Source organism: Chlamydotis macqueenii, chromosome 19 (genome assembly GCF_036417535.1).
Source record: "Chlamydotis macqueenii isolate bChlMac1 chromosome 19, bChlMac1.mat, whole genome shotgun sequence".
NCBI lineage: Eukaryota > Metazoa > Chordata > Aves > Otidiformes > Otididae > Chlamydotis > Chlamydotis macqueenii.
The window spans coordinates 460,987-486,203 of record NC_141574.1 but is presented as its reverse complement, the minus strand read 5'-3'; the positions used below and the strand labels follow the sequence as shown (position 1 = coordinate 486,203).

The 25,217-nt window shown below is 61.7% G+C and overlaps 1 protein-coding gene across 3 annotated transcripts; it reads right to left on the bottom strand.

Annotated features, from left to right (window-relative positions):
• Nucleotides 1-1,684: 1,684 nt before the first annotated feature.
• CUEDC1 (CUE domain containing 1) lies at nucleotides 1,685-25,217 on the bottom strand. 3 transcript variants are annotated; one of them, XR_015260594.1, is made up of 12 exons: nucleotides 23,026-23,140; nucleotides 12,202-12,680; nucleotides 11,624-11,751; nucleotides 10,642-10,768; nucleotides 9,070-9,253; nucleotides 8,134-8,217; nucleotides 7,290-7,379; nucleotides 6,412-6,505; nucleotides 6,157-6,215; nucleotides 5,960-6,030; nucleotides 5,162-5,701; nucleotides 1,685-2,334 (listed from the first exon to the last, which is right to left on the bottom strand). XR_015260594.1 is itself a non-coding variant. In XM_086762819.1 (11 exons), the coding sequence occupies exons 2-10, from the start codon at nucleotides 12,490-12,492 to the stop codon at nucleotides 5,963-5,965; spliced, it is 1,125 nt and encodes a 374-aa protein (XP_086618945.1). In that variant the 5' UTR covers nucleotides 12,493-12,680; nucleotides 25,082-25,217; the 3' UTR covers nucleotides 5,061-5,701; nucleotides 5,960-5,962. The 3 variants fall into 3 exon arrangements, 2 of the variants coding, with proteins under 2 accessions (XP_086618945.1, XP_086618944.1); XM_086762819.1 differs by lacking the exons at nucleotides 1,685-2,334; nucleotides 23,026-23,140 and adding an exon at nucleotides 25,082-25,217 and having other exon boundaries at nucleotides 5,061-5,701; XM_086762818.1 differs by lacking the exon at nucleotides 1,685-2,334 and having other exon boundaries at nucleotides 5,061-5,701.

Sequence of the window (25,217 nt, the reverse complement as noted above, 5' to 3'; positions counted from 1 at the left end):
GCAGCCAAAGAGCTTGGGGACGGGCGGTGACGCTGGGCTGCCAGCCATCCCGGGCAGCGGGATGCAGGGAGGACCGGTCTTGCTCCAGTTGCTGTTTGGCCTTGGATCTCAGCCGGACAGAGAGCGAATGGTGGGATTTGCAGAAGCCAGACCCTGCCCTGGGCAGCCCAGCACTGCTTGCTGGGCCCAGGAGGTGGCAGCAGGCACTGCCTGCCCAGCGCAGAGCCCCAGACTATTTTTTTTACCTCGATTTATAAAATCCAGCAGTTACACCCAGGCTGTTTGCCCTCGGTCAGCCTTTCCACCAGCCTGACCTGGGAGAAGTGTGTGGCAGCGAGCGGTGCCTGGGCACAAGGTGCAGCACTTAGCTTGGGAATGAGCTAACCAGGAAAAAAAATGCATTCCTCCTTCCATCTTCCAGCCTTGGGAAGGAAGGGGGCAGTAAATTTCCACTGCAGACTGACAGCCAGCAGGTACTGGGTGCCAGCCTAACACACCTCCAGCATTCCTCCTCATCTGACCACAGTTCTCCGTCCTGGGCTTTTCGCAGCTGCTGCTTTTCTTAAAACCAGGGTTTGAAAGAAAAACCCTTGCCCCCATAGAGCAAAAGAATTGAAAAGGGAGTTTCTGGGACCGCTCCAGGGCTGCATCTGAGCTGCTCAAAGAACTGGGCAGGCCCTGGTCTTTTCAGCTCTTTGAAAAAGCCCTGGCTCCCCCGCGGGCTCGCCACAGCTTGTTCGGCTGCGGCTGGGAGGCAACAGCTAGGGCTCCTCCAGCGTTTCGACGCTTTTGACATTTAAGGCAAGAGAGCCTTGACTTTTTTTTCTGGCATCTTCTTTCACAGGGAAGGTTTCCAAGCCACACGTGAGGCTGGGGAGCTCTAATACTGCCAGCATCCGAAAGCTGCTCCCGGACAGCTGGCACAGGGCAAGCAGGCTCCGGCCGTGTCTCGCGGGCGCACAGCCCCATCCCGAGTGAGAGGGGTGCTCTGTGTGCCCCCCAGCCCTGCCGCTGCCGCCTGGGGCTGCCCACGAAGTGTCACGTTCTACAGCCTTGGCATCTCCTTGCTGCTGGGATATAACCCTCCTCCTGCGAGCCAAGGGCTGCCTGTGGCACCGCAGCCAGCCCCGGCGGGGACCAGGGGCTCGGAGTGATGTCCCTCAGGCTGGGCCTCGCGCTCCCCATGGTTCACAGCCCCTCCAGCGAGAAGCTGCCTTGCTAAGGCTGCCCAGGGTGTGTATTTCTCACAGGCAGCACAGCCCGGACAGGCCAAAAGTCCTGCTCTTCCCCAAAATAAGAGGCTTGAGACGGAGGTTTTCGGGTGCTGGCTGGGGACACGGGGGCCAGCTCCTGTATGGCTTGATAGGCACCTGCCCTTCCCTGGCAGAGACCCTCCCTCACTTCTGGGTCCACGTGCTGCTTTGTGAGCCCCCGAGGAGTTTCTCACCAAAGGTTTTCCCCCTCCAGCCTCTTGCAGGGTGCATAAAAGGAAGGGGAAGCCAAGCCCAGTGTTGAGGAGGGAATTCCCTACGGGAGCGATGCTGGGACCAGCCCCTATGGGAGCGATTCCACCAACACCACCCAGCTCCACGCTCTCCAACTCGCAGAGCCGGCGATCCCGCCAGCTCGGCGTGGTGCAGAAACGTGCAGGGCTGGAGAGGAACAACACGTATTTCAGAAATAATTCACTATAACAACATATTTCCATTCCGCCAGGAGACAACGCGAAGGAGCCAGGCTGCCTGCTTGACAGACGCGGAGGAGTTGCTGTGCGATAGCTAATGAAAGCGTTTAAAGAAAACTCACACGCCCCGGCCCCGAGAGGCTTGTTATTTTCAGAATGAAGCGGGTAAGCCACAGCGTTTTTCCTTTTCCGCTCTTTCCTGAAAGGCAGGTCAGCTATGTGCGCGGGGAGCTTCCGCAGGGGCCGTGCTTCGGCGTGACGTTGCTTCGCCTGCTGAGGTGAAGCGGGGAGGAACGGGGACAAGGCGTCCCCAAAGCACCCTCGGCTGTGCCAGGGCTTTCCCCAAATCCCGGGCTCTCGCTGCCGCTCGCTCACCGTCAGCTCCCTCTTCTCGCGCTCTCCCACAACAGGGACCTGCTCCAGAACCAAACCTCCCGCCAGCGGAAGCGCGAATTGCCCCTGGATGGAGACAGGAGCCTACCAGCGATGGGTCTCCCACGGCGCTCGCCTTCTCGAGCAAATCATCGGATGCAAACTCAGCCCCATCGCGAGCAGGGAGGCCGCGAGCCAGGGTGGCTGTTGGGCGTCTGCGCAGCTAGAGCTGGGCTGGAGCTGGCATTGCCCTCCCCACTCTCATTGCTTCATTCCCCCTGCAAAGAAACGGCAGCAAAAAGCAAAATATACCGGAGCGTTAAGAGTACGACAGGAGTTTATTGTATGAATTACTATTAAACATCTTTAAGAAAAAAATCACTTATGGAAATAAATTCTAAAATAGCAACACTCACAAACGTCACTGGTCTTTTTGTTTTGTTTTGCTCTTTTTAAACAATTTTGTAGAGAAGTGATACAAACGTCACTGAGAATTGTACATTGTTGTGTAAGAAACGCATTTTGGCTTCCAAGCTGGTTGGACCTGATTCTTTTTTTTAAAGGACATAAAAATAATCACTCTTCATCTTCCTTTAACATGATGCTTTGTGCCTCCCAGACGTTTTGAAATGGCTACAGAGTGACATCGCTCAGGGAGGCTTTGCCTAGCCTGGGATATCTGAGGGTGAGTTGTTAGACTGTGTTAGCAAAGACACCCCCAAGCCCCCACGAAGCGAACGCTGCTGGCCCTGCGTGCTCGCGGGTGCGGTGCCCGCTTTCGGCGCAGCGCCCTTCACGGTTAGCGTGTGTCACCGGACCCAGCCAACACGAAGCTTTTGCTGGCAGAGCAGAGCCAGCGAGGCCGGGGGCTTCGCACCCACCGCGTGCAGTGAGCGGAGGTTGCGCTGTGACCCCCGTCCTCTCCCCACGGCCCCCGCGCTCCAGCTTGCAGCCCCCAAGCTGCCCTTCCTCTCCAGCAGCAAAGTACAAACTGCAGCCAGGTTACGACCACGACTCGGAGGCAACGTGTTAGCAAACGTGAGCAGACAGCGGAGCGGAGGAACGGCGGCATTTGCCGCTACGCCGCTTGCTGCAGGACTGACCTGTGACGTGACGCGAAACGTGGCTCGCCCAGCGCCGCACACTGCCAAACAGAGCTCAGCGCAATCCTCTGCCGCCACGGCACGACGCAGCCCGTCCTCCGGCGAGGACGAGGAGCGCAGCCCTCCAAGGGCTCGGCAGCGGGAAGACATGCTGCAAGCGCCCCGTCTCGTCTCCCCACACGCCAGACCAGCCCTCCAGCAACAACCTCCTCGGCTGGGAGCAGCCGAATTTCCTTCCCACAGGAGCCCGAGTTCCTGCCCCGCTGTCCGTTGGTGCTTTCTGCGTTCATGGAAACTTCGCTGGAAGTCAAGCCCTCGGTAGCTAAGAGGCGCTGGAACATTGACAAGCTGACCTGGTTCCAAGCTTGATTTTCTTCCAAATACACAGAGAGCTGCTTTGGACGGGGAGGGAGTAACGGCAGCCTCCTCCAGACCCCAGAGCCTGCGCAGGGTGGCAGAGGAGCCCCTCCTCTCTCTCTCCGCCAGTCCCAGGCTGGGGATGAAAGTCTCACCCCGAGACTAAAGGACCTTCTGTTCTCCAGCTTCACACTTAGCCCCTTGCACCCGCAGCCACGCTTGCACCCTGAGCCAGGCGGGGACGCGCCCCTCCAGACACCCATCTTACCCCGCGCAGCGCAGAGCAGCCTGGTGCCGTGCAGTCAAGGCAAGGCCAGCGTGGCTGGGGACGGCGCTAACCCATCATCCGGGCTGCCACAACTCCAGGGACGCTCCTCAATCCTCCCTCCAAAAGAAAAGGAGCAGACACCACAGCCGGGTTCAGCTCGGTGGGGTGGGTCTCACGCTGCTTTGCTTTTAGGAACCCAAAGCTTGCCGGCACCCTGGGGTGCTTCCAGCCCAGCGCATCCCGCCCTCACCCTCGGCACGCAAGGCTTTGGCCGAGCCCCGGCGCTGCCGGGAGCGCTCAGTTTGCATTAACGGGACGCTAGTCGGAGCCGGCAGCCCCAGACACCTCGAAGCAGCCCCGGCCCTGGCCAGGGACCAGGGAGAGGGCAAAGCACATGGGTCCCCGCCGATCCCCACGGCGGCTGCGAGGGCGACGGCAGCGGCACTCAACAGGTGCACCGGCTGCGGCCGCTGGCGGGGAAAGAAATCTTGGCGTCCACTTCAAAGGCATGTGGGCTCCGGGCGGGTTTGAAACGGAGCCGGTCGGGAGCCAGCGCCTGCAGTGTGGGCTTTTGTTACCAAGCCCCGCGGAGAGGCAGGGAAAACAGTTGCGTGTGCGTTTGATGGCTGGGGTTTCTGCGTCTGCCGCCTTCACAGCTCCCATCTTGCAACATTTGTGCTGGTTCGCAGGAGCCAGAAAGTGAAACAGGCACGTCTCTAGCCACCTCCTGCACTCCACAGTAAACAGATTATGCCGATAAAGGAGAAGAAAATGTGCTGGCGGGAGCGATTTCTGACTTTACGCTCGTCACTCATTACTTACACAGGGAAGGAATTTGTTTACGTAATTATTTTTAGCCTGACAGCATCTCCGAAAGCTGCAACGATTCAAGCGCTGCCTGCCAGCCCTCCCAGCTCTCCGCCGCGCGCCCCAGCGAAACGAGTCCCGGGAGCGGACGCGAGGAAGGGCGCTCTGCTCCCACCACTGGGCCAGCCCCGGCCCCGCACCAAACCCGGCAGCGCGTGCGGGCAAGCCCTTGTGCAAACTCTCCGTGCTGAAAACCCCTCAGCTGAAAACCCCCCGGCTCGGGCTTTGCATCTTCCCCACGGCGAGCGGCATCGGCAGAGCCACCCAGCGCCTCGCCCGGCAGCCGGGACCACCGGCGGGACGCGTCCTGCTTCGGCAGCGACGGTTAAAGCAATGCGAAATCCAGCCCTTGGTGCTGCCCCGCGGAGGTGAGCCACGCCACGGCCCACACAGCGTCCGGACTTCAAGGCAGTTTTAGCAATGCCAAAGGCAAAGGTTTAATTCAAAGTGAAACGCCCAGGAAAAGAAGGCCTTTCCTTTTATAAACAATTTATATTATTTGACTATTACCTGATCTGAATCTCTGCTCGTTACTCCTAGCAATAGTAGACACAGCTGTTAGGTTCTCTTTCTCACGTAGTTTGTTTTTTTTTCCTGTGTGCGCAGAGTAAAGTTGCGTCAGGTCACTACAGAGATATGTTCAGGAGTGCTCCGGCCAAGCAGATCCCACACGTGAATGCATCCTCGTTAGTACAGCTCATTTTCATTCCTCCTGCAACGCCGCTCACACCAAGAGAGCAGGCGGGACGCTGCTCCTCCCAAATCTGAGCTCTACCGGCTCCTCCGCAGCAGCAGCTCACAGCAGCTGCTGGCTTTTTTTTCCTTTTTTTTTCCTTTTTGGCTGATTTGCTAGATGGAAGTTGTTTTCAAACCGCTGGTAAGAAAACATTGTGCCTCACTTCAATACTTGTACTTCAGAGGAGTACAGCAGCAGAGGGGGAACAGCCAAAAAACTGGGTTATTTGTTGGGTGGTTTTTTTCCTTTTTCAGCCATCTTCTCATGAAGCCTTGTGCACGTTCTGTGCCAGCAATAAACCCCAGCACTGGGACCTGGAGCAGAGGAGAAGGGGAAGGAAGGAGAACGGTGCGTGCTCAGCCTCAATCGTGCCGTGGCCAGCACTGTCCCGCGGTGGCACCCAGGGCCGTTACCAGCTGCAGCACCCACAGCCACTGACGGGGCTCGTCCCCACCCAAACACGCTCCAGACCTGACCCAGAGCGCCCAGCTCCCTCCTCCGGCCAGGACGGATGGATGGACAGGGCCGTCTGCACGCTCACCGGGAAGCGTTCGTCCCCAGGTGCCTCTCACCGTTTACTGCCCTTCCTTTGGCGTCTCCTCCTCCTCCCGCAGCTGCTGCCTCCGCGCTTGGAAGTCTTCATCTGAAAGGCAGAGGCAGGCAGGGGCTGTTGGGGGCTGCACCGCGGGACCCCAGCTAGCCATGCTGAGCACAGCAGGCACAGCACAGCGTGGCATGGCACGGCACGGCACGGCACGGCGTTTCTTACCGCACGAATGTCCTTCGACGTCGTCGAGAAGATTTGCCGTGGAAGCCGCTGTTCCCAGCCTGCGCCCTTCGCTAAGGAAAACCAGTCACGGGGCCGGGACGTGGCCACGGCACCGCAATCGCCCACCCAGCCCACGGCCCAGCCACAATAAGCAGCCGGGAGGCTCCGGCCAGACCACAGCCTTGGGGAGTCCCCAGGAGCACCCAAACAAGGCCGCCCCAACAGCCCCGCACCCCCCAGCTCCTTTTAGGATACACCTGGTGCTTCAATAAGTGTTTTCTTTTCGATTTCCTCATCTTCGTCTTCTCAGAGAAGGCTCTGGCAAGTTCAAACAGCTTCTTGCGTGTTGCTGGGAGGAAGCAGCGGGGTGAGGGTCTCACCCCCAAACCTCTTCCGAAGTAGTGGTGGGGAGGGGACAGCCAGGGCCAGCGGTGCGAGCCACTCGCGCCCCGATGCCCCACGGCAATACCCCGGCTTCGCCTGGAAACACCAGGGCCACGCAAGGCTGCCAGGCTCAGAGAGCCGGGTCCTGCGACCGACGCCGGTCCCTGGCAGGGGGTGCTGACGTTTTTACCCTTTCACTGGGATTGTCGTGACCTTCCCACCCACGACTGACCCGTATCTCCCCCGTGCCTGAGCCGGCTGCAGCCCGACTCGAGCTGCGCAAAGACCTCGGGCTGCTTTGCAACGGGAGAAGCGCGTTGTGACTTGCTATGAGGAAAGGGCTGGAAAAGGGGTAGAGTTACAGCAAACCCTCTGCCTGCTTTTCACACAAACCCTGCCCAGAAATTTCTCCGTTCCCCACCACCGCCTGCATCCTCAGCTCCCGCCACAACCCGCACATGCACCAGGGTCGGACGGACGGCGCAGAGCCGGGGCACCAGACCCAGGTGCCCATCTCCCGTCTGTCGGGCTGGCGCCCAGCCCCGGCGTGCAGCACCCTGCTGCTGGCGAGGGCCAGGAGGCGACGGGGACGCACCAGCCCAGGGCTGTAAAACGCAGATGGAAACTAAACCCCGAAGCACAAGCACCAGGCAACGCTGCCGGCTCTTCCCCTGCCCGCCCCACTCCTGCCGCCCCGCCAGCCCTCGCGGGCGTCCCGCCACCAGCGCGCAGCCTGCAACCCGACTCACATTTTCCCATGTGTTTCAATTTGTCCCTGAATAAGGCATCGTCAGACACGGCCCCACCGGCCTCACCGGTTACAGAGGGGGCTACGTCACCTGGAAGGCAAACATCTGGTCACCGGGAGTGCGTGTGCGGCGAGGGGAGGCTGCAGACAAATAATTTCCATTTCCATAACCCAATCCCAGCGCTAGCAGTCCCTCTGCGCTGCCCCAGGGACAGCAGCCCCCAATTATCCCGGGCACTAATTGCGTATTAGACCCCATGCTCAGTACCCAGGAGAGCAGGGCCACCAGCTCCGGAGCAGAAGCTCAGGCACCCCAGCGACTCGGTCAGCGGGACCAGAGACCCCGACAGCCACATCCTTGTGCCTCCTCCCCAGGTCCGGGTGCTCCTGCAGCACTGTGCAGCCAGGCGCGGCTCCGCCACGCCGCCCAGCACCGCACCTCGCCTGCCCCTGCACCGGGACACGGATGGACGCCAGCTCTAATTCCGACGCAGGCAGCTGCTCCGCTCGCCCAGGTTAATCAGGATTACCCGGGAACAGTCATTAGGCCTCCCGGGCACAATCCGCTGCTCCGGCCAGGGCAAGGGAGGGCTTTGTCTCTCCTGGGAGCTGGATCCCAGCTCCCACCCACAGGGAGGGATGGATGCGGGATGCAGGAGCACCTCCACGCGGGGAGGGCAGGGAGGGTGGCAGCGCCCACCCCCATCACCCACCAGCCCCTCTCTGTGTGCTTTGGGGGCAGCAGGGGGGGACCAGGTGGCTTTCTGCCCCTGAAGCCACGTTGGAGGCAGCTGGGAACACCGGAGCTGCTGAGAGGCGATGCTCACAGGCATCTTGAAAGTTACCTGATATTACGGAGGAGAAACCAAAGTCGTTGCTCACAGCAACACTGCTTGACTTGGATTTTTTTGACTCGTATTTCAATCGATCTGAAAAACAAAAAGCCCGGTGCCCTGCTCGATCAGACCCCCGAGGCAGCGAACGCAGCTCCGCTCCCCTCTCCTCTCACGACCCCACGGCTGCAGAGGGACAGGCTGACAGGGAGTTGGGGCTTCCCAGCCTCCCGCAGCAGCTCAGCCACCGCAGGAGCAGCCCGACCCAGCCCAGCAAGGGAGCTTCTGCGCAGCCGGGCTGCAGTCCCAAGGGTGACACAGAGACACCTCCTGCCAAGGCACGTCCTGCAGCGGGACAAGATGTGCCGCACTCCAGGCAGAAATGATCTAGCAAAAAGCTATAAAAGCTCTCCGGAGATGTGCTCGGGGACACGCCTCTGGCATCTGTTGTGCTCCAGGGACAACAAGCACCTGCCCTGCTGCGGCGGGGGAGTGAAGATGCTGCCCTCTGCGCTCGGGTAGGCTCGAAACGCTCGGCACGGCAGGGGCAGGGCCAGGGCCAAGCACGGGAGGAAGGCGGCCTTTTGCCCAGCGCCTCCACCGCCCCGGCGCTGAAAGCCCTTCGCCTCAGCATGGCGACCACAAGCGCTTCGGTGGGAGCCCGCAGCAGCGGGCGGGAGCGCTCCTCTCACCACCGCAGAGGAACTGCGAGCACGCCACAAGCACGCCAGCGGTTTTCCAGCTGCGGCGGCTGGGGGCGAGCCCTGCAGTGAGGGTGCTGCCAGAACCCTGCAAATCACCCGCTCCAGCCTGGCCGCGTCCTGCGCTGGCTCTGCTTTCGCACCAGCCACGACACCACAGGCCGGGCAACGCAGCCAGCGGCCAGCATCGCAGGTGGAGGCACACATCCGAAAAGCGGAGGCAGATGTCTCCGAAGGCGCTTCTCACCTCTCTCCAGAGCGAGGAGGAAATCCCGGTTCCTCTGGAGCTCCTTCATGAACTCTTCGTTCTGCAGGAAGAGCGCGATCCGCTCGTCCTCCAGGTACTGCTTCCATCGCCGCTCCTGCTCCAGGGAGCCCTGGCCCCGCGGGGCGAGTCCCCGTGGCACAGGCTGCCGGCAGCCGTGGGAGCCCTGGGAAGGAGACAAACACAGGCAGAGGTCGGTCGGTGGTCCCGGTGCCTGCGCTGGCACGTGCAGGAGGGTCCCCGCAGCTGCGCCTCAGGCTGAGCTTGGCCTTTCGCTCCTCTGTCACGCCGCTGCACCTCCAGCCCCGACAGCCATCGGACTGCTGCTGCCCAGCGCGGTCCCTCCCGCCCACACCCAGCACCCGACAGCCTGGGGCACCGTCCCCCTTTTCTGGGGATGGGGTGGAAGCAGGAGGAGACGGACATCCCACATGGGAACGGGGACCTCCCAGTCTGGAGCCAGCGTGGCACAGGGAGGAACCGGTGCCACTGGAAGAGCTCCTTTGCAGAGCACAGATTTGCACAGTTTTTTAACTTAAAACTGTGGGGTTAAGCCAAGGCAGAACCTGGTGTGGAGGCGAGGGAGAAGAGCCGCAGCCAGCGTCGCTGTTTTTATTTCCCCTATCTAAAAAGCAGAGACAGCAATTTCCCGCTGACAAACGTCCCTGCGTGAGGCACCTCACGCTCTCCGCCGGCTCCCGGTGCAGTTGCACCTGGGGAGCCGCAGAGCTGCAACCTCACCCTCGCCTACAATATTTATCTGATTTGTAGCTGCTCTCAGAGCGGCCGTAAAAAGCAAAAGCATGCAATTACCGGGGAAAGAAAAGGGCAGCTGCTCCTCTCCTCCCCCTGAGCCCAAATGAATCGGCACGCTCCTATTCCCAGAAAGGTAATATCGCCTGCGAAGCTCAACTTGCAGGGCAATCACTTATGACAACGCGGCAGGCTGCCTTTGGAGCCAGAAAGGGAGGGAGGAGCCGGTGCGTGGGGAAGGCAGGGTGCCCGCAGCCCCCACAGCCCCTTGCTGTGCCAGGAGTGCTGGGGCTGCTCGTTCCCCACAGGGTGCTGCACGCCGTGGGCACCCGCAACCCCAAGCCCTGTGGCTCTCAAACTGCCACGAAGCACATGGGGGCTTGGATTTCCCAGGGACAGATCCTCCGGCTTGCACGAGATTTTCCACCCAAATTCCACTGCAGCAGCTCCCGAGCGCCCTGGCAGCACTGCTCTTCCCAAGTCCTGCTGCTTCTCACCAGCGTAGCAGGTCAGATTCTCAAATAAATTAAAATATTAGGGTCAAGCAGTATTTCTGGCACTAACCGCTGGGCTAACAGCAGGAAAAAGTGTCCAAGACTCGCTGGAAGTTTCCCCTTGCTCACTCCAGTCTCGCCTTGAATAGCGAGAAGCGCTCTGAAACTTGGAGTTTAGTCTGTGCCTGCTCCCCATGAGCTTTCAGAGCGCTGACGCTGCAAGTTCAGGGGGACTGAGGACCAGGCTTGGCGCTCCACGCCGCACCGCGGAGCCGGGGCGTGGGCTGGAAGGGGCGGCGAGCCTCACCTGTGTGCCAGCGGTCTGCTGGGGCAGGATGCGGAGGAAGTCCTCGGGGAGGTTGCCCAGGAGCGGCGGGTTCCAGTTCCTGTAGCGCCCGGGTGCCGGGGTGCTGCCGGGCCCCGGCACGTCCGTCCTGCGGGGCGAGCGCAGAGAGCAGCTTTGGCGAGGGGGAAACCCACAGCAGCGGGGCACAGGGCCTGGCACAGCAGCCCCCTGCCCCTCCACGGGTGGTCCTGGGAACCAAGACACCACAGCACACCTCCCAGGCTTTCCTAGTGAGTTTGAAATTTCTGGGAGCTGCTTTTCAAGCCTTGCCCTGCAAGTGCACAGGCTGGATTTCCCTTCTCCTCCCTGTTTTGCTCAGAATCCCAGAAAACAGCCCCGTGGGAGCCCCAGCACCACAGGATTCTGCTTACGAAGCCAACGAGCGGCTCTCACCAGAAGTCACACCCAGCCTGCACAGCCGGCAGCGCCTTCGTCCGAGGGGCTGGCACAGAGGCAGCCAAGGCACCCGCGTTTGCCTTCCCGCGCGTGCTGAGCCTCCAGCAAGGCGGTGCTGCCAGGGGAGACCCGCACCCCGTGGGGCCAGAGACCCCCAGGGCTCGCCAGCCTGGCAGCAGCAAACCAACCCAACCCACGGTCTCCAGTGCCGAGAGCCACGAGGCGCGGGGCCCTGGCCGCGCTGCACCTGGTGTTTTCGAGCGGAGGCGAGCGCTCCCCGCCCCCGGTAGCTGATTTTTGCCATTCCACACACTGCCGGAGCAGCTTTCCGGGCCCTTCAGCTGTTCAGTTTTTAGGGCCTCGCAGGAATTTTTTAGCCAGCTGTGAGCTTCATTCATCTCCCTTGGCTTCGTCTCACCCAACCCTAACGAACCGATGCCAGATGCCCCTTCCTGGGGCCAGCTAAGATGCAGCAAGACCCCTGGGTGCTGGAACAGGGTGCTTTGCTGACCACCACGAGCAGAAGGCACGGGACCGGGGGGCTCACCTGGGCGGCGGGGTGGGCGGTGCGCGGGGGTAGCGGCTGCTGAATGCCTGGCTTTCGTAGGCAGGAGGGGAGTAGACAGGAGGGGGCTCCTCATCTGAGCTGTCCGGCTCCAGGGTCCGCTCCAAGATCTGCAGGGCGAGAGGACGGGGTGAGGGCATCAGGGAAACGCTCCCTGCCGCAGCGAAGTGGGGACAGGATGGGCTGAACGCTGCTGCAGAGAGGATGGGGGCAACCTCCCAGCACCAGTACTGGGGGGCTTTTGGCAAGGTTTGGAAGTGCTGCTCTTGAGGCACCGCATTTTGGGTGTGCGGATAAGCCTGCCTCTGTGGGTGCATGCTTTGGCTGGAGCCTCAAGCATGGTCCAGGACTAACCAGCCGAGCTGCACAATCCAGACCAGCCAAAACGGGCACTCAAATCTCTGCCCGCCTGCAGCAGCCCAGTAGCACCGTGCCCAGGCAGACAGGAGCGGGATAAGCCCGAGCTGCCCGCTCGCGATGGGCCAGCCACGGCAGCCAGCGGGCCAGGCAGGGGACCCCCACCCACAGCCCGGTGCCGGGGGACCGCCGGCGGGGGTTACCTCGGGGGGGATGCTGTCCTCAGAGTCCGAGCTGTCGTCGCAGCCGCTGCTGTCCAGGTTCATCTGCAGGAGCTGGTCGATGGTGGCGTCCACGGCGCCGTTGTTGGCTCTCAAGACGCACTCGATGATGTCGTAGTCCATACTGGGGAACATGGTCTTGAAGTCCTCCATGGCCTGGTTGAACTCCAGCCGGCGGACCTGCCTGGCGGGGCGGCTGTTGTTGAGCTCCTGGGCGGAGGAGCCGCCGCGCGAGCTGCCGTTGCTGCTGCTCCGACGGAAGAGGCTCGTCATGGCGGGGCGGCTGGCACAGGGGCGCGGTGGCTGCGGTCCCGGCCGCGGCGAGGTGGGCGCCCGCCGCCGCTCGTCACGGGGTGCTGCCCCAGCAGCCAGCGGGGAGCATGGGCGGGCAGCGGGGGTCCTGCTCCCCGCGGCCGGTGGCACCGCGTGTCAGCCCCCCGTGCGCTGCAGCATCCTCCCACCTGCGGAGGAGAGAGGGGAGAAAGTCACCTGCGGGACAGAGCACCCAAGAGGTACCAGGAGCTCCCCATCGCAGCGGGGGCCATCCAATTCAGTTCAACCCATCCAACCGCGTTCCCGCCGGACCGGCCCATCTCCGCAGAAGGGCCCGGCAGCCCTTGCGCTGTACAAACCAAATGGGTTGTAAGAAAAATGGCACTACTTCCACCGCCACAGACTCCCCGGATTTAATGTTTCCAGGTTTGACATCTATTTATAAACACAGGGAAATCTCTCTTTAAAATAAAAAACGGAGTCGGCTCAGAGAGTTTCAGAGCAGGGGGCTAAAACACTCCGCAGCACAGCACACCGACCCTTGGGAAAAGCCACCAAATCCAAGATTAACGTTCACTTTAAAACCATAAACAGATTATACAGCTACTGCTTCTCATTTGGAAATGCAGGGCCAAATTCAGTCCCGGATTAACTCTGCTGTCAGAACAGAATTACCCCAGAACACTTTTGATCCATAATATCATTTTCAAAGGCTTTTTCTGAAGCGGCAGGAGGGGACTTCAAGACCACTGTCCCTACTACGGTGTGTAATTCAGAAGGTGCCAAGCACATTTGTTAGCGAAACGGGGTATAATCAGATTCAGAGCCATTAAGGGGAGCAGCCACCTCTGAAGGTCACCCGGGCTCTCCCCTGCCCACGGTGAGGCCGTGCGTGACAGCCATGTCCCCAGCGCTCGCCCGGCCTCGGCCACCGCGCCGGCTCGCAGCCCCGAGCTGCTCCGAGGGACTTCCAGAGCCTGCCGACAGCGAAACCCACCAGTGAAACTCGGCGCAAACTCCGGGAGAAGGTTTATTTTGGCAATGCTGGTTGACCCCTGGGTTTGTCCCCAGGGCCAGCCCTGCTCTAGCTCGGCACCCAGAGGAATTGCCAACGCCTCCAGAGGAAGGAGGGTGATTCCTGCTCAATTAATTGGCTCCAACTCCAAAAGATCACTCAGCCAAGAGCCATCTCCATCCCCGCTGTCGCTTTCAGTCCCCAGGATCGGCTCCCGCTTGCCAAGAGCCAGGCACGGAGCAGCGCTGCGCCAGCGGAGCAGGAACAATTCCGACAGCCCTGCCCGGCTCTATTCACCCAGGACAAATAAATCCGCTGGAGTCGATTAATAAAATACTGCCGCTCGGTTCCTCCTCTGCTCTCATGACTCACTCACAGCAAAAAGCCGGCACTGTTCGCATCCCGGTATTATGCTTTAATTGCAATATTGCATGGCGGGGTCAGTCACAGGTTAAATGGAGCTGTAACACATCCACAGCGTACGCACGGCCTTAAAAGATCTGGCTGCTCCAAGAACATGGGGAAGGAGCCTGGACATCGAGGGGAAAACAGGTTACAGAGGACACACTGCATGCACACGCGTGATCCAGGTATGAAGACAAGAGCTTCGTTAGCTCAGCAACGCCACGTGAGTCCGTAAACCTCAAACGGGAAAACCAGCCGCCAAAATCAGGAAACGGGCTTGGAAATCCCCAGATCTCTTTACAAATCCTGAGCCCTCGAAAGTAACAAGAAGCCCCTGGGGTTGGGGGTCTTTGTCTCCCAGCGTTCGACCTCTGAGCGGATGCTTCGGGTCTCCCCGTAACGGTGTCAGTCAACGCCACACCGAAGTGTGCGACAGGTCCTTCAGATCACAGCCCACGCTGGACGGTGCGACTGAGTGCAGCAGCGCGCTGAGCAACCGCAAGCTTCTGGGCAGGAGATGAACTCAGTTAGGGATGGGGACAAGATATTTACACACCAAAAAGGCTCTGCTGCGCATCTGGCTTCAAACAACGCCCAGGGGTCGTGCTGCCAGGACCCTCCCAGCCCCTGAGATGCGGCTGGAGGCTGCTGCGAAGGGCACGGCCGGGAAATCCGAGGTGCAGCCGGTGCCCCCGGCACAGAGCGGGGCCGCTCGACGTGCCCCGTGGGCAGAGCCTGCAAATGCAGGCTTTTAAACCCATTTCTAAAAGTCCTGCTGCTCATACGGAGAAATGCAAACCACTACATGAGTTAAAACCCAGACAAAATTAAGTCGTGACATAGGAATGAGTTAATTTAAAAGATAAACCGGGAGTTTTTTGCAGGATCCTCCCCAATTCCTGCTTCTCCGCATCATCGTCTTCAGGTGAGCAGCGGGGAGGGCAGCGGGACTCCCAGCTGCCAGCGTGGGGAAGGGGCTCGGCACGTTTCTGGCCCTTATTTCTGTGATATCAACGAGGGGCTGGGAAGATGCCAGGAAAAGCAAAATCTTGCAGATTTCCCAAAAAGGAAAGAAGAAAGCTGGTGTCTGACCGCCAGCCCAGGCGTGAGCGTGGCGTGCTCGGGGTGCGGGCTGGGCTTCTCATCGCTTTGTGCCCGCCATTGGCAGAACCAGGCTGTGACGGCTCGCTTAGCTCTTGCCTGATCAACTTTCTTCCTGCCTTAAAATAGTTCTGGCTCTGCTGTCACAGAAAAAGGACCCTGAATGCTGCTATTCATTCATCCAAACCCAGGCACAGGCGTAATCCTTTGCCCTTCTGCTGCGCCCGTCGCAGGAGGAGCTTAAAGGCTCTGCAAGCTGCGGGCGCGCATGTCCCCGTGCCGGGTGCGCATGTCCCCGTGCTGGCATGGTCAGTGGCCGCAGGGCACGGGCAGTGCCCGATCCTGGCTCGCCCAGGGGACACGGTGGCAGCTCCCGGCAGAGCCGCCTCTGCACCAGCAGCCGTGACTGTCCCGGCGCTGACCTGCGCCGCGGAGAAAGCGCCAGGTGACATCCCAACGCCAGGCATTGGGCCACGTGCAGAGCCAGCGCCGGCCCTTCCACCGTGCCGCTGTAGCATCAAACCCGCAGGGAATGCCGCCACGTTGCCACATCCACACCGGCTTTCACCCGAGTGGGGCTTAGTGCGGAAAATGCCCGCGCAGGTTTTGCCATCGCAACCGAGCCAGGATGCTCTCCCGCACATGCCAATGGTTTCTTTCTCTCCGCACGCTGTGCTCAGGCACCGGCACACCTTTGGATCCAGCTCCTGCCGTTAGCTCACCACTTAAAAACCATAAAACACAACCAAACAAAAGCTGACCTTTCGGGAGGAGGCTCGCCCCTGCAAGCCCATGGGTGAATCTGCCTTTCCTCCGCTAATGACTTGCACAATTCAGATCCGCCCTTGCCAGAGCCAGAGCCAAGAACAAGGCAGCTGCGGAGAAACCCTTAATTACGCTCATCGGGGAGCGGAGAGCGTGCACGTCCTCCGTGCAGCCCCTGCCACGCTGCGCCGGCCGCCCTCCTGCCTTTCCGAAGCTGGTCCTCAGCCAGCAGTGGGAGCGGGGCCCTTGGTACCTCGCAGGATCTGCACACCGAGGGACGGCCCGAGAGATTGCTCGGGTGGGCTCCGACCAGTGCAAGGCGCGGAGGAGGCGGCCCGCAGCTCGGCCCTCAGCCATCCGGGAACGGTGCAGATGAGCAGCTGGATAATCCCAGGGGCTGGTCGAACTGGTCACGTCATGCTGGAAACAACAGTCGCTCAGCTCCGCGAGGAATGCAGCCCGAACGGAGGAGCCAACAGCTGTAAAAGCACCGGGACGGATTGCTCACAGCCCTCGCAGCTCGGGGAAGAGCCTTGGCACCAAGTGCAAACGCGAATATTCCCTTCCCCAGAGCCCGCTGCGGCTCAGACAACAGATGGGATTGCTCAAACGCCGCTGAACCAGCCCAGCCCTTCTCCCCTGTTATTGCCACACTGTGTTTCAAATCGTCCCTGCCAACACACCACAACCCTGCTTTTGCAGCCAGGACGCAGGACAGGGGTGACACTTGTTTCCCCCAGCCCAGCGCTCCCCCGAGGGCACCCATCGCTCGGCGGCGGCTGTAACGACTCGGCCGGGGAATGCGACGCAGAAGTGCAGAAAACATTTCCATGCACGGGGTTACCCAGAGACCAGGGCTGCCCGAGCCCTGGAGGGAAAACTCTCGGAGAAACTCTCAGAACCAGGGATGTTAAACAGAAATAACGGCTTTGGCCAGAGCAGAGCTTGACAATCTGCAGCCAGGCCCCTGCGAAGGAACACAAAGTCCAGGAACGCGATCGCTCAGCGGCTGCAGGTGTAACAGGATTGAAACTAGGATGGAAAGTAAATGATCTGGAACAAGAATTCCAGTCGTCTCTACCAGCAAACTGAAATGCAGAGCACGCACCGAGGACGTGCAGGATGTGGCCTTGTCAGCCTCCGAAATCCCCTCGGTCACCTCTCTGTCTGCCTCCGGGGACGTACATGCGCACCTCTGGGCTCGCAGCCTGGGGAAACTGCAGCCAGCAAACCCTTTTTCACGGAAACAAAAAAGCACCTGCGGATCTCCTTTATACCTGTTCTGCCACTATTAAAGGGCTGGATCTGAGCCCTTTCCAAAGCAGAAAGCAATCAGGGAGCAGAGCATAGGTAAGCCCTGCTTGAGAACCCGCGCAGCACGTACCTCTCTGCAAAACGAAATTCCCCTCTTGGCTCCGCGAGCGGCCTTCAAGACCAGAGAAGCAGCCGAGAGGGGAGCAGGGCGAGCCACGGCGCGATTGTGGTCCCAGTGCCCGGCATCGTCGCTGTTCCCACTCAACTGCTCTCACCTGACAGTTTTACTGGGGAGCCCGCAGCCAGACCTGCGCTCCGAAACGCGCGATAACCGCATTTCAGAGAAGCGGCAGCGGCTGCCCCGGAGCACCCATCGCTCGCCCAGCCGCGGCCGTGCCACCCTCCCCGGCAGATTTTGTGAGCCGCCCGGACGTCAGCCCTCGCAGCACCCAGCCGGCTCACAAATCAGCCTCACCCAGCTGAAAATCGGGGGGCTGCACTCGGCCGGGACAGGAAAGCCAGGCAGGGCTCTGCTGGGGACCCCTCGTCCCCCCAGGGCAGCACCCAGAGCCCCTACCCTCTCACCCCCCCACCAGCCACGGGGTGCAGCCGGATCCGCAGGGCTGCAGGGGGGCAGCCCAACGCCGGAGTCCCAAAACTGCCGGCCACATCGCGATGCCCCCAGCCCTCTCTGCCACCCCCTGACATGCGGCATCACGCCACGCTAATCCCCGGCCACGCCACAGTTACAGCCCCCCCTCCAAACGAAGCCTCCATTATACGACGCAGCACCGGAGCTTAATGAAAAAGTCGCCTGCCATGCGGGGCTGCCTTGCGCCGGTTTCAGTGAAGGTAATTTGATCTTGGCAGGACGACATTCCTAAAATAGTTGAGGGAATTCAAACATGAAATAAGGTTTCCAGGAAGGGATTAAAAAAAAAAAAAAAAAAAATAGGTCAGGCAAGTGTGAGCGATTAAAGTACCGCAGCATCCCTTCGCACGGTGTAACTGCGTCTCTGTTCAACTCCGTTTGGTGTCAACATGTCGTAAATCAGAGGCAAGAGGTTGCCTAAAGCAGGGAGCCCAATACAAGATTATTCCGTGAGGTGGCCGAACATCGGCAACCTTTCCTCCTCCGCCTTTCACCTCTGACACCAAAACACACACGTCCCAGCTGAAAAACCAGCTTGGAGCTCGTTCTGACGGCTATGAGGAGCGAGCGCTGCCCGGTGACGGCAGCCAGGTCCGGGCGCCAGTGCTGCCGCCGTCCCGCGGGAAAGCCCTGCGCCCGTCGCCACACTCCGTGCCTCAGTTTACGCACCCATCTGAAGCCTCGCAGGAGGGAAGTCCGGGCACCCCCGTGCCCGCTCGCATCCCCGTGGCGCCGGCCGCAGCCGTCGCGCAAAGCCCTCACGCCATATGTCACACGAACCCATCTTTAACTGCTTATCCCTTTGTGCTCCCGGTGCAGCACAAAAGCGCCGGGAAGCAGTGGGGAGTGAAAGAACAGAAAAATTCCTGCGGAGACAAAGGTGTGCGGCTCTCCCCGGGGCCGGACCCCGGTCTGGGCGCGTGGAGGAGTTGCCTCCGGGCGATTTTGGGGTTACATTTGGTCAGGGAGCGGGTGAAAGGGAACCCAGGCTGGGGGCAGGGCTGGCCCCGCTCCCTGGCTAATTAGCGTGGCTGATTCACAAATGCTAATTTGCCATTTTAGGTCAAAGGTCAAAAAAATTAAAGGATGGGAAACAGAGAAAGAGCCTGAGCGGAGGCAGCCTCTTCCCCTCCAGCTCTTTGCATAGCAGGAACATACTGGGAATGGACTGGAATGGACTGGGATTAGACTGGGCTGACCCTGCCCCAGCCCGGTGGTGCAGGACCTCTGCGGGGTCCGGCCCTGGGCATCCCACAGAGCCAGGCAGGGACGGGAAGCACGGAGCGGGCGAAGGGCAGCGCCGAAGTGCCTCCCAGCCACCAGCGTCCCCGGCCGCTGCTCTCCTGCCGTCAGGGTGTGAGGGCCATCGCCTCATCTGCAAAGGAAAGAAAAAAATCCGTATTGATTCGCCCGAGGCTGCGTGGAGCAGCGAGACCGCGCGAGTTTCTATGGAAACAAAATTAGTGAGTAAAACTCCTACTGACGGCACGGTGAATTATTTACCAGGACGGGCCCCAGCCGTCGGGGTCTGGCAGAAAGATTTAGAGGTGACCACTGCGCAGGCTGCGGGCAACCCCTTCCCTCGGGGCACGACGCCACAGCCGAGGGGGGGGAAAGCCCCGGGTTTCCATGCCGTGTGCGCAGCAAAGCCCACCGGTGCCGCCGGGTGGACCTGCACGGAAAGGTCCTGCACTTCCATCACCACATCTGCAGCTCCAGGCGTCCCTGGCGAGAGGACGAGGGCGGCACGGGGACGACAGGGAGACAACACGATATGTGGCATAACGCCAGCGAAAAGGCTCCTGCCCGACGCCCGCCCGCCGCACACCAGCCACCCCGCGCGGTCACCCGTCCCTCGTCGCTCGGGATGGGCCCGCGCTGCCACTGCGCCGAAGGCAGGAGCCAGACGCAGCCCCACTCAGCCCGCAGTGGCTCTCAGCACCGCGCTCCCAAGTCGCGATCACTGCGAGCCAAGACCGAGGGGAAGAGAAGGACTAATTAAGTTGCAAACGGAGGAGCTCTTTTTTTTTTTTTTTATGAGTCACTAAGCCATACGGCTGATGCAAGCTACCCCGCGAAAGCACCGCGCCAACAATTCGGGTGCTGCCGCGTCCTGGCTGTCCTGGGACACGGCGTCGCGCTGCAATTGTGCTGGTCTTTTGTCCTCCCTCGCGCCGGATGACATTGCTCAGCAGAGGAGAACTCCCTTGAAACGCTAAGCCTCGCTGGGGACGGATATTGGATTCATGATTGCCGTGAGAGCAGGCTGCTCACGGGGGAGAGAAAAGCCCTCGGAAGCCGAACTGTGGAGTTTGCTCCGTTCCTCCGGCTCCGTCACAGCACATCGCAGCTTTATACGGAAATCACGCGGGACGCTAACCTGGGTCTGAAGCCGGGCCAACGCTCAGCTGAGCGCTCCGTCTCCTTTCAAGCTCAGCAGCAGCCTGTTCCCGTGCCAGCGAGGGAAAGCCAGAGCCCCCGCGCAGCGGCCCTGCCCGCTGCCCCCTTGGCCCACCGGCTGCCTGCTGTGCCCCACCACCAAACTAGGTCACGTTCTTCAAAGTCTCCCGGTTCATTATTTTTAAGTTTGCATAACTAATTCACGTGCCACCCCATTGCTGTCCCGTCCCAGTTGCTTTGCACTGGCCTGAGCGTGGCAATTGCCAGCCAGGGCGGTTCAAAGCCGCTGTCTAAGCGACAGTTTAGGCTCCAGGAGCCCGGGACTCCTCCCCGAAGGCTGTCCCCCATCCCCACCGCTGCCTTACGGCGCCGGCACGTGCTCCCGTGCGACCCACCTCCACCAGCCGGGGCTCCGGCCACCATTCCCCAGGCCATGCCCGGCCTGGCTCTGCGAAGGCGCCAGGGAGAGGACTGGCAGGGTCCTGCCCGCGAGCCGTGCCCCCTGTCCCCTCGCAGATGGCACCTGGAGGTGAAGGCAGGGCCGTGCCCGATGGAGGAGGGTGCCAGCGCAGCCCGAGGTGCCTCACAGAGTTCCCCGGCTGCCGCAAAGGTCGCACTCGTGTGCGTTCAACCGCTGCCTGGAAGTGTGGTGGCAAAGAGAAAACCCACCGTTGTAATTGGCTCCGTAGCCCAGGCAAATACCAAGATCAGCTTGGAGCCCGAACGTCCCTGTAGCCCATCTAGCAGGGGGCCACGCTCCATTTTCCGGAGGCGGTCTGTCTATTTTCCCCGCGCTCCTCGCCAAGGACAGCGGCAAGGCTCCATCGCCGGTGTGCCCGCGTGCCTGGCTGCCTGCGCCTTCCCCGGGGAAGCGAGCGAGGGCAGGGATCGACAAGCTGTCAGGCAGAAGGAAGAAATACCACTTCCAGGAGTCAGAGCTCATTTCCCAGCAATAAAAGCAGACTGGGGCTGGGGGAAAGCACCACTAATGGGAAGGCACTTCCCGCATCACTTCAGCCGCCGACAGGAGAGGACCTAGGGGCTGCAGCTCGGGAAAACAAAAGCCATCAGCGAACGCATGGTTTTAAGCAGTACAGCCCCAGATCAGGGCGGATCGGCGCGTAAACCCATTCAAGCCGATCCCAACGCGCGTTACGGCTGTGGACAGTGCCCTCCTCATGCCAACCTCATCTCCCCAGCTCCTCCAGCAGATGGGAAACGAAAACGGTACCGCTTCCTCCCTGGGAGGGGAACCGCTCAGAGCAGCGCCCTCCCTTCACTTCCCCGCTCTCCCCTCCGTCCTCCTCAGCCCCATTATCCCCGCTCCACCCACGCGCACACCTCTGGGAGCCCCAGGAAGGGCCAGAGTATCCAGTGCTCATGAACACCACCTAGAAATGAAGTCCTGAAGCTTTTGTACTCCCGGAGCTATCTGTGGGTGGATTTTATCTCCTTCTCCGTCTGTTCTCAGTGTGCTTTGGTGAGGAGGGTCAGCCCGCCTTCCCTCTGCCGGGCTCAGGCACCGCAGCCGCAGAGGATGCGAGAAAGGCGGTTATCTCCCCAAAACGAACCCCAGAGGATACAGGCAGGACCGCCAGCGATGGGGACACGCCAGAGCACGGCCACGCACAGCCGCGGCAGGAGGGGACGGTTCCTGCAAGGACGTTAGTCTGGGTTTTAAGACACTTGTTTGTTTGTTTGTCGCTGGGCAACCGAGAGGATGGAAAAAAGTATCAATGTCATATTGTCACCATATGAGTCACCGCTCAGCACGGGCTGAGATGCCCCGTTCCTCCCGCTGCCGAGCACGGGGCGGCTGGGGAAGAGCCCGAGGCACCCCAAAAACCGCTCACCCTGCCTCTTGCTGCCGGCCCGGTCCTACCCCAATGCCTTCCGCACCCCTGCAGCTGGGGACACCAGTGGCCAGGGGACACCAGTGGCCCAGGGACAACTTTCTGGGCCCTGGAAGGCGGTGCAGGCATTTGCATTTCTATTTGCATTTCCTAATTGCGCCTGCGGGTTTCCTGGGGCAGCGGCTGGCTTTGGTTTCCATGGCAGGTTTTGTGCGGACCCCGAGAACCGAGCGAGGCACAAAGGGGCCACAATGGACCTGCCACTCACCCGCATCAAAGGCGGCCGGCGGAGCGGGACGGGGGCACCAGGGACGGGGGCGCCGCAGCCTGTCCCCCCCAGCACCGCCAACGCTGGGGGGGATGCAGGGAGACGCCGGGGCAGGGGAGGACATTCACAGAACACCGGAGGTTTCGGCACTGCCAGAGCAGCGGTGGGGACATGACGCTCGATGGAGCAGCCGAGTCTCAACCACCATCGCCCGGAGGCGGCAGCCGCCCCGTGCCCGTCGGAAGCTGTGCATGAAACAGACCCAGATGTTCCCCCTGCTCTCATCTCCCATTATTTCCAGATAGCTTCCCACCCGGCTGGGGTGGGGTTCTTTCCCCTTCCAACTTCCCTGTTCCGTTTAGGGACTGTCCTGCCGGCGAGGCTCCCTGCCCCGGCTCACCTCGCACACCGCCGTGCCCGCCCGGCTTCTGTGCTGACCCCAGGGAACCGGCAGCCCGGCCAAAAACAGGACCGAGGCCTGGGAAAGCCTGGTCCTCGACGCGGTGCCGCAAGCCCGCGAGCAGCGGCGAGGCTCCGGCCAACGTCCCTCCGCACCCCGGCCATGGTGATGGAGACGCTGCTGCCCCAGCCACGCCACGAGAGAGGGACTCATCACCGCCTCACACACCTCCCCGCGGCTCTGTGTTACCGCTTGAAGCGTTTTTCTTATTTTCTAGTATACAATTACCATCACCATTAACTCGGGCCACCCAAAAGCTTCCCAGCTCTGACCAGGAGCACCCCGCGATGCCGCTGGCAAGCACACCCAGAGGGTTCCAGCCACAGCCCCCTCCCCACAGGTCCCACCCCGGGATTTCACCCTCATGGCACAAGCACCGGCCGCAAATGATCCTCCGGCTCCTCTCCCAGCCGCTCCCCTCCGAATGGCAGCATCCCCTGCACTGCCCGTTATCTTCGCCCCCGCAGAGTGTGCTTGTGCCGGCAGATAAGTACCAAGCGCTCGCTATCGTGCCGGGACACCCTGCTCGCTCCCTGCCTGTTCTTATCAGCCCGGCGTGGAAGGGAACCACAGCGCCCACGCCGCCGCCACGGCAAAGCCCGCTCAGCCACACCGTGGATCCACTCCGGGGAAAAGGCCGGGTGCTGGTGCACGGGTTAGACACTGTTTTGTTAGGGTTTTTTTTAATTTGAAAGCTATTTCTTAAACACTGAAAAAGTCAAAACTTTGCAGGAAAGAGGACAGGCGCCTTTGACTCATCTTTGAAGGAAACACTTTTGGCAATCAGAGGCTCCATCAGCAGGAAGGGGCTGTGGGCACCCGGGGATCGGTGTGTAAGGCTCTGCCGGCACATCCTCACCGCGGCGGAGACAGGCACAGCCGGGGTGGTCGGACGTCACGGCGGGGAAGGCCGCAGGAGCGGGGTGCGCAGTGACAGGGACCGACGAGAAAGGCACAGCGAGCTGATGATGGGCTGGGTCTCCTCTGCCGCGAGGACGACCACCGAAAGCTTTCCTCTAGCCCCACCGCCGGCACCAGCCGATCTCCCCTCCCAGGGCGCTCTCCTGGGGTCTCGGGCTCCAGTCAGGCACTTCCGTGGGAAAACCTTTGTGAAATCTCAAAAAAATGCAGCGGAGCAGATGCTGCTTCAGCCCGTGTCGCAAGGAGGAGGAGGAGGCGGCGAGGAGAGCCACAGCCTCCCCGGCCGTGGGGCAGCCCCAGTGGCAAAGCCCCAGTCGCAGCCTCAGGGGTCAGCCCAGGCCAGCGGCCTTCCCGCGCGGATATCCTTACCGCTCCGCCCCCCACGTTTGTTGGCGATGGTAGCAGCAGGAGGTGTGAGGAGGAAGTGCGACTCCGCTGCTTTTTAAAAAAGTGATAAAAACGAGCTTTTCCAACCCGCCTGACGACACAGACAGTGCACAAGAGCGCTGCTTTGAACGGCGACTTCCACGGGCAAGGCAGCTCTCAGACCCTTCTCCACCGCTGTTTGCCCACAACCCATCGGTGGCAATTCCAGCGCTGGCCGGGAACCCAGCAAGGAGCAGCTTGGCGGGACCGTGCCCTCGCGGGACAGTGCCCTCCATCCATACGAGGAGATGCAGCTGGGCACCTGGCCGGGGGTCCACAAAGACCCCCGGCCCGTGAAGTGACCGCCAGCACCTCGGCACGCCGGAGCCTTGCCGCGGCTCTTACGCTAAGCCGTGACCCACCCCGGCACAGGTGTCACCGCTGCGCAAAGCGGGCGCGGAGCAAAGGGGTGACGTCCCGCAGCGGGAAACCACCAAAACCCAAACCCTGCCCGCGCACCCCGCGCTCCGGAGGGGTCACGCTCGGGGAACGGCGATGCTCCGGGGTCAAAGGGGGGATGGGGGTGCTGCCCCACAGCCGTCCCGCTCCCAGCCCCACGCGGAGACGGGGACGCTTCGCCCTGTGCCCCGACCCGCGCCGTGGCGGTGGGCTCACGCCTCCCGAAGGGCTCTCTCCACGCGGGACGGGCCCCGCGGGACCCTCCCGGTGCCCGGCGGGTGCGGGACCCTAGGCACGGCCGAGGAGAACCGGGAGAAGCGGCGGGACCAGGCCGCCGGGCTATGGCCCCGACCGCCCGGCTCCCAGCCCGGCTCCGGAGGGACAGGTCGGGGCAGCCGCAACAGGCGCGGCCCCGCACCGGGCCCGGCCGCAGCCCCCGGGCCGCGCTGCCCCGGCGGAGGCCGAACCGCCGGCACCCCCGGCCCCGCCGCGCAACCCCGGGCTCGGCCGGACGCAGCCCCCGGCTGGGCCGCGCAGCCCCGGGGCCGCTCCCCGGTCCCCGCCAGGCTCCGGGCCGCGGCCCGCGTAGGCCGGGAGGCAGCGCCCGCCCGCCCCGGCCCGACTGGGCCCGGCCCGGCGCACAAAGAGCCCCGTCCCGCCCTCCCCTTACCGGCGGTCGGCGCCGCGCTGCGGGGGTGGCGGCGGCAGGCAGCAGTCACGCCGGGAACCATGGAAAGGAGCCGGGACGGGAGACGTACGTGGCGGGCGGGCGGAGGCGGGGGCGGCCGCCGGGCCCGGCAGCTGGG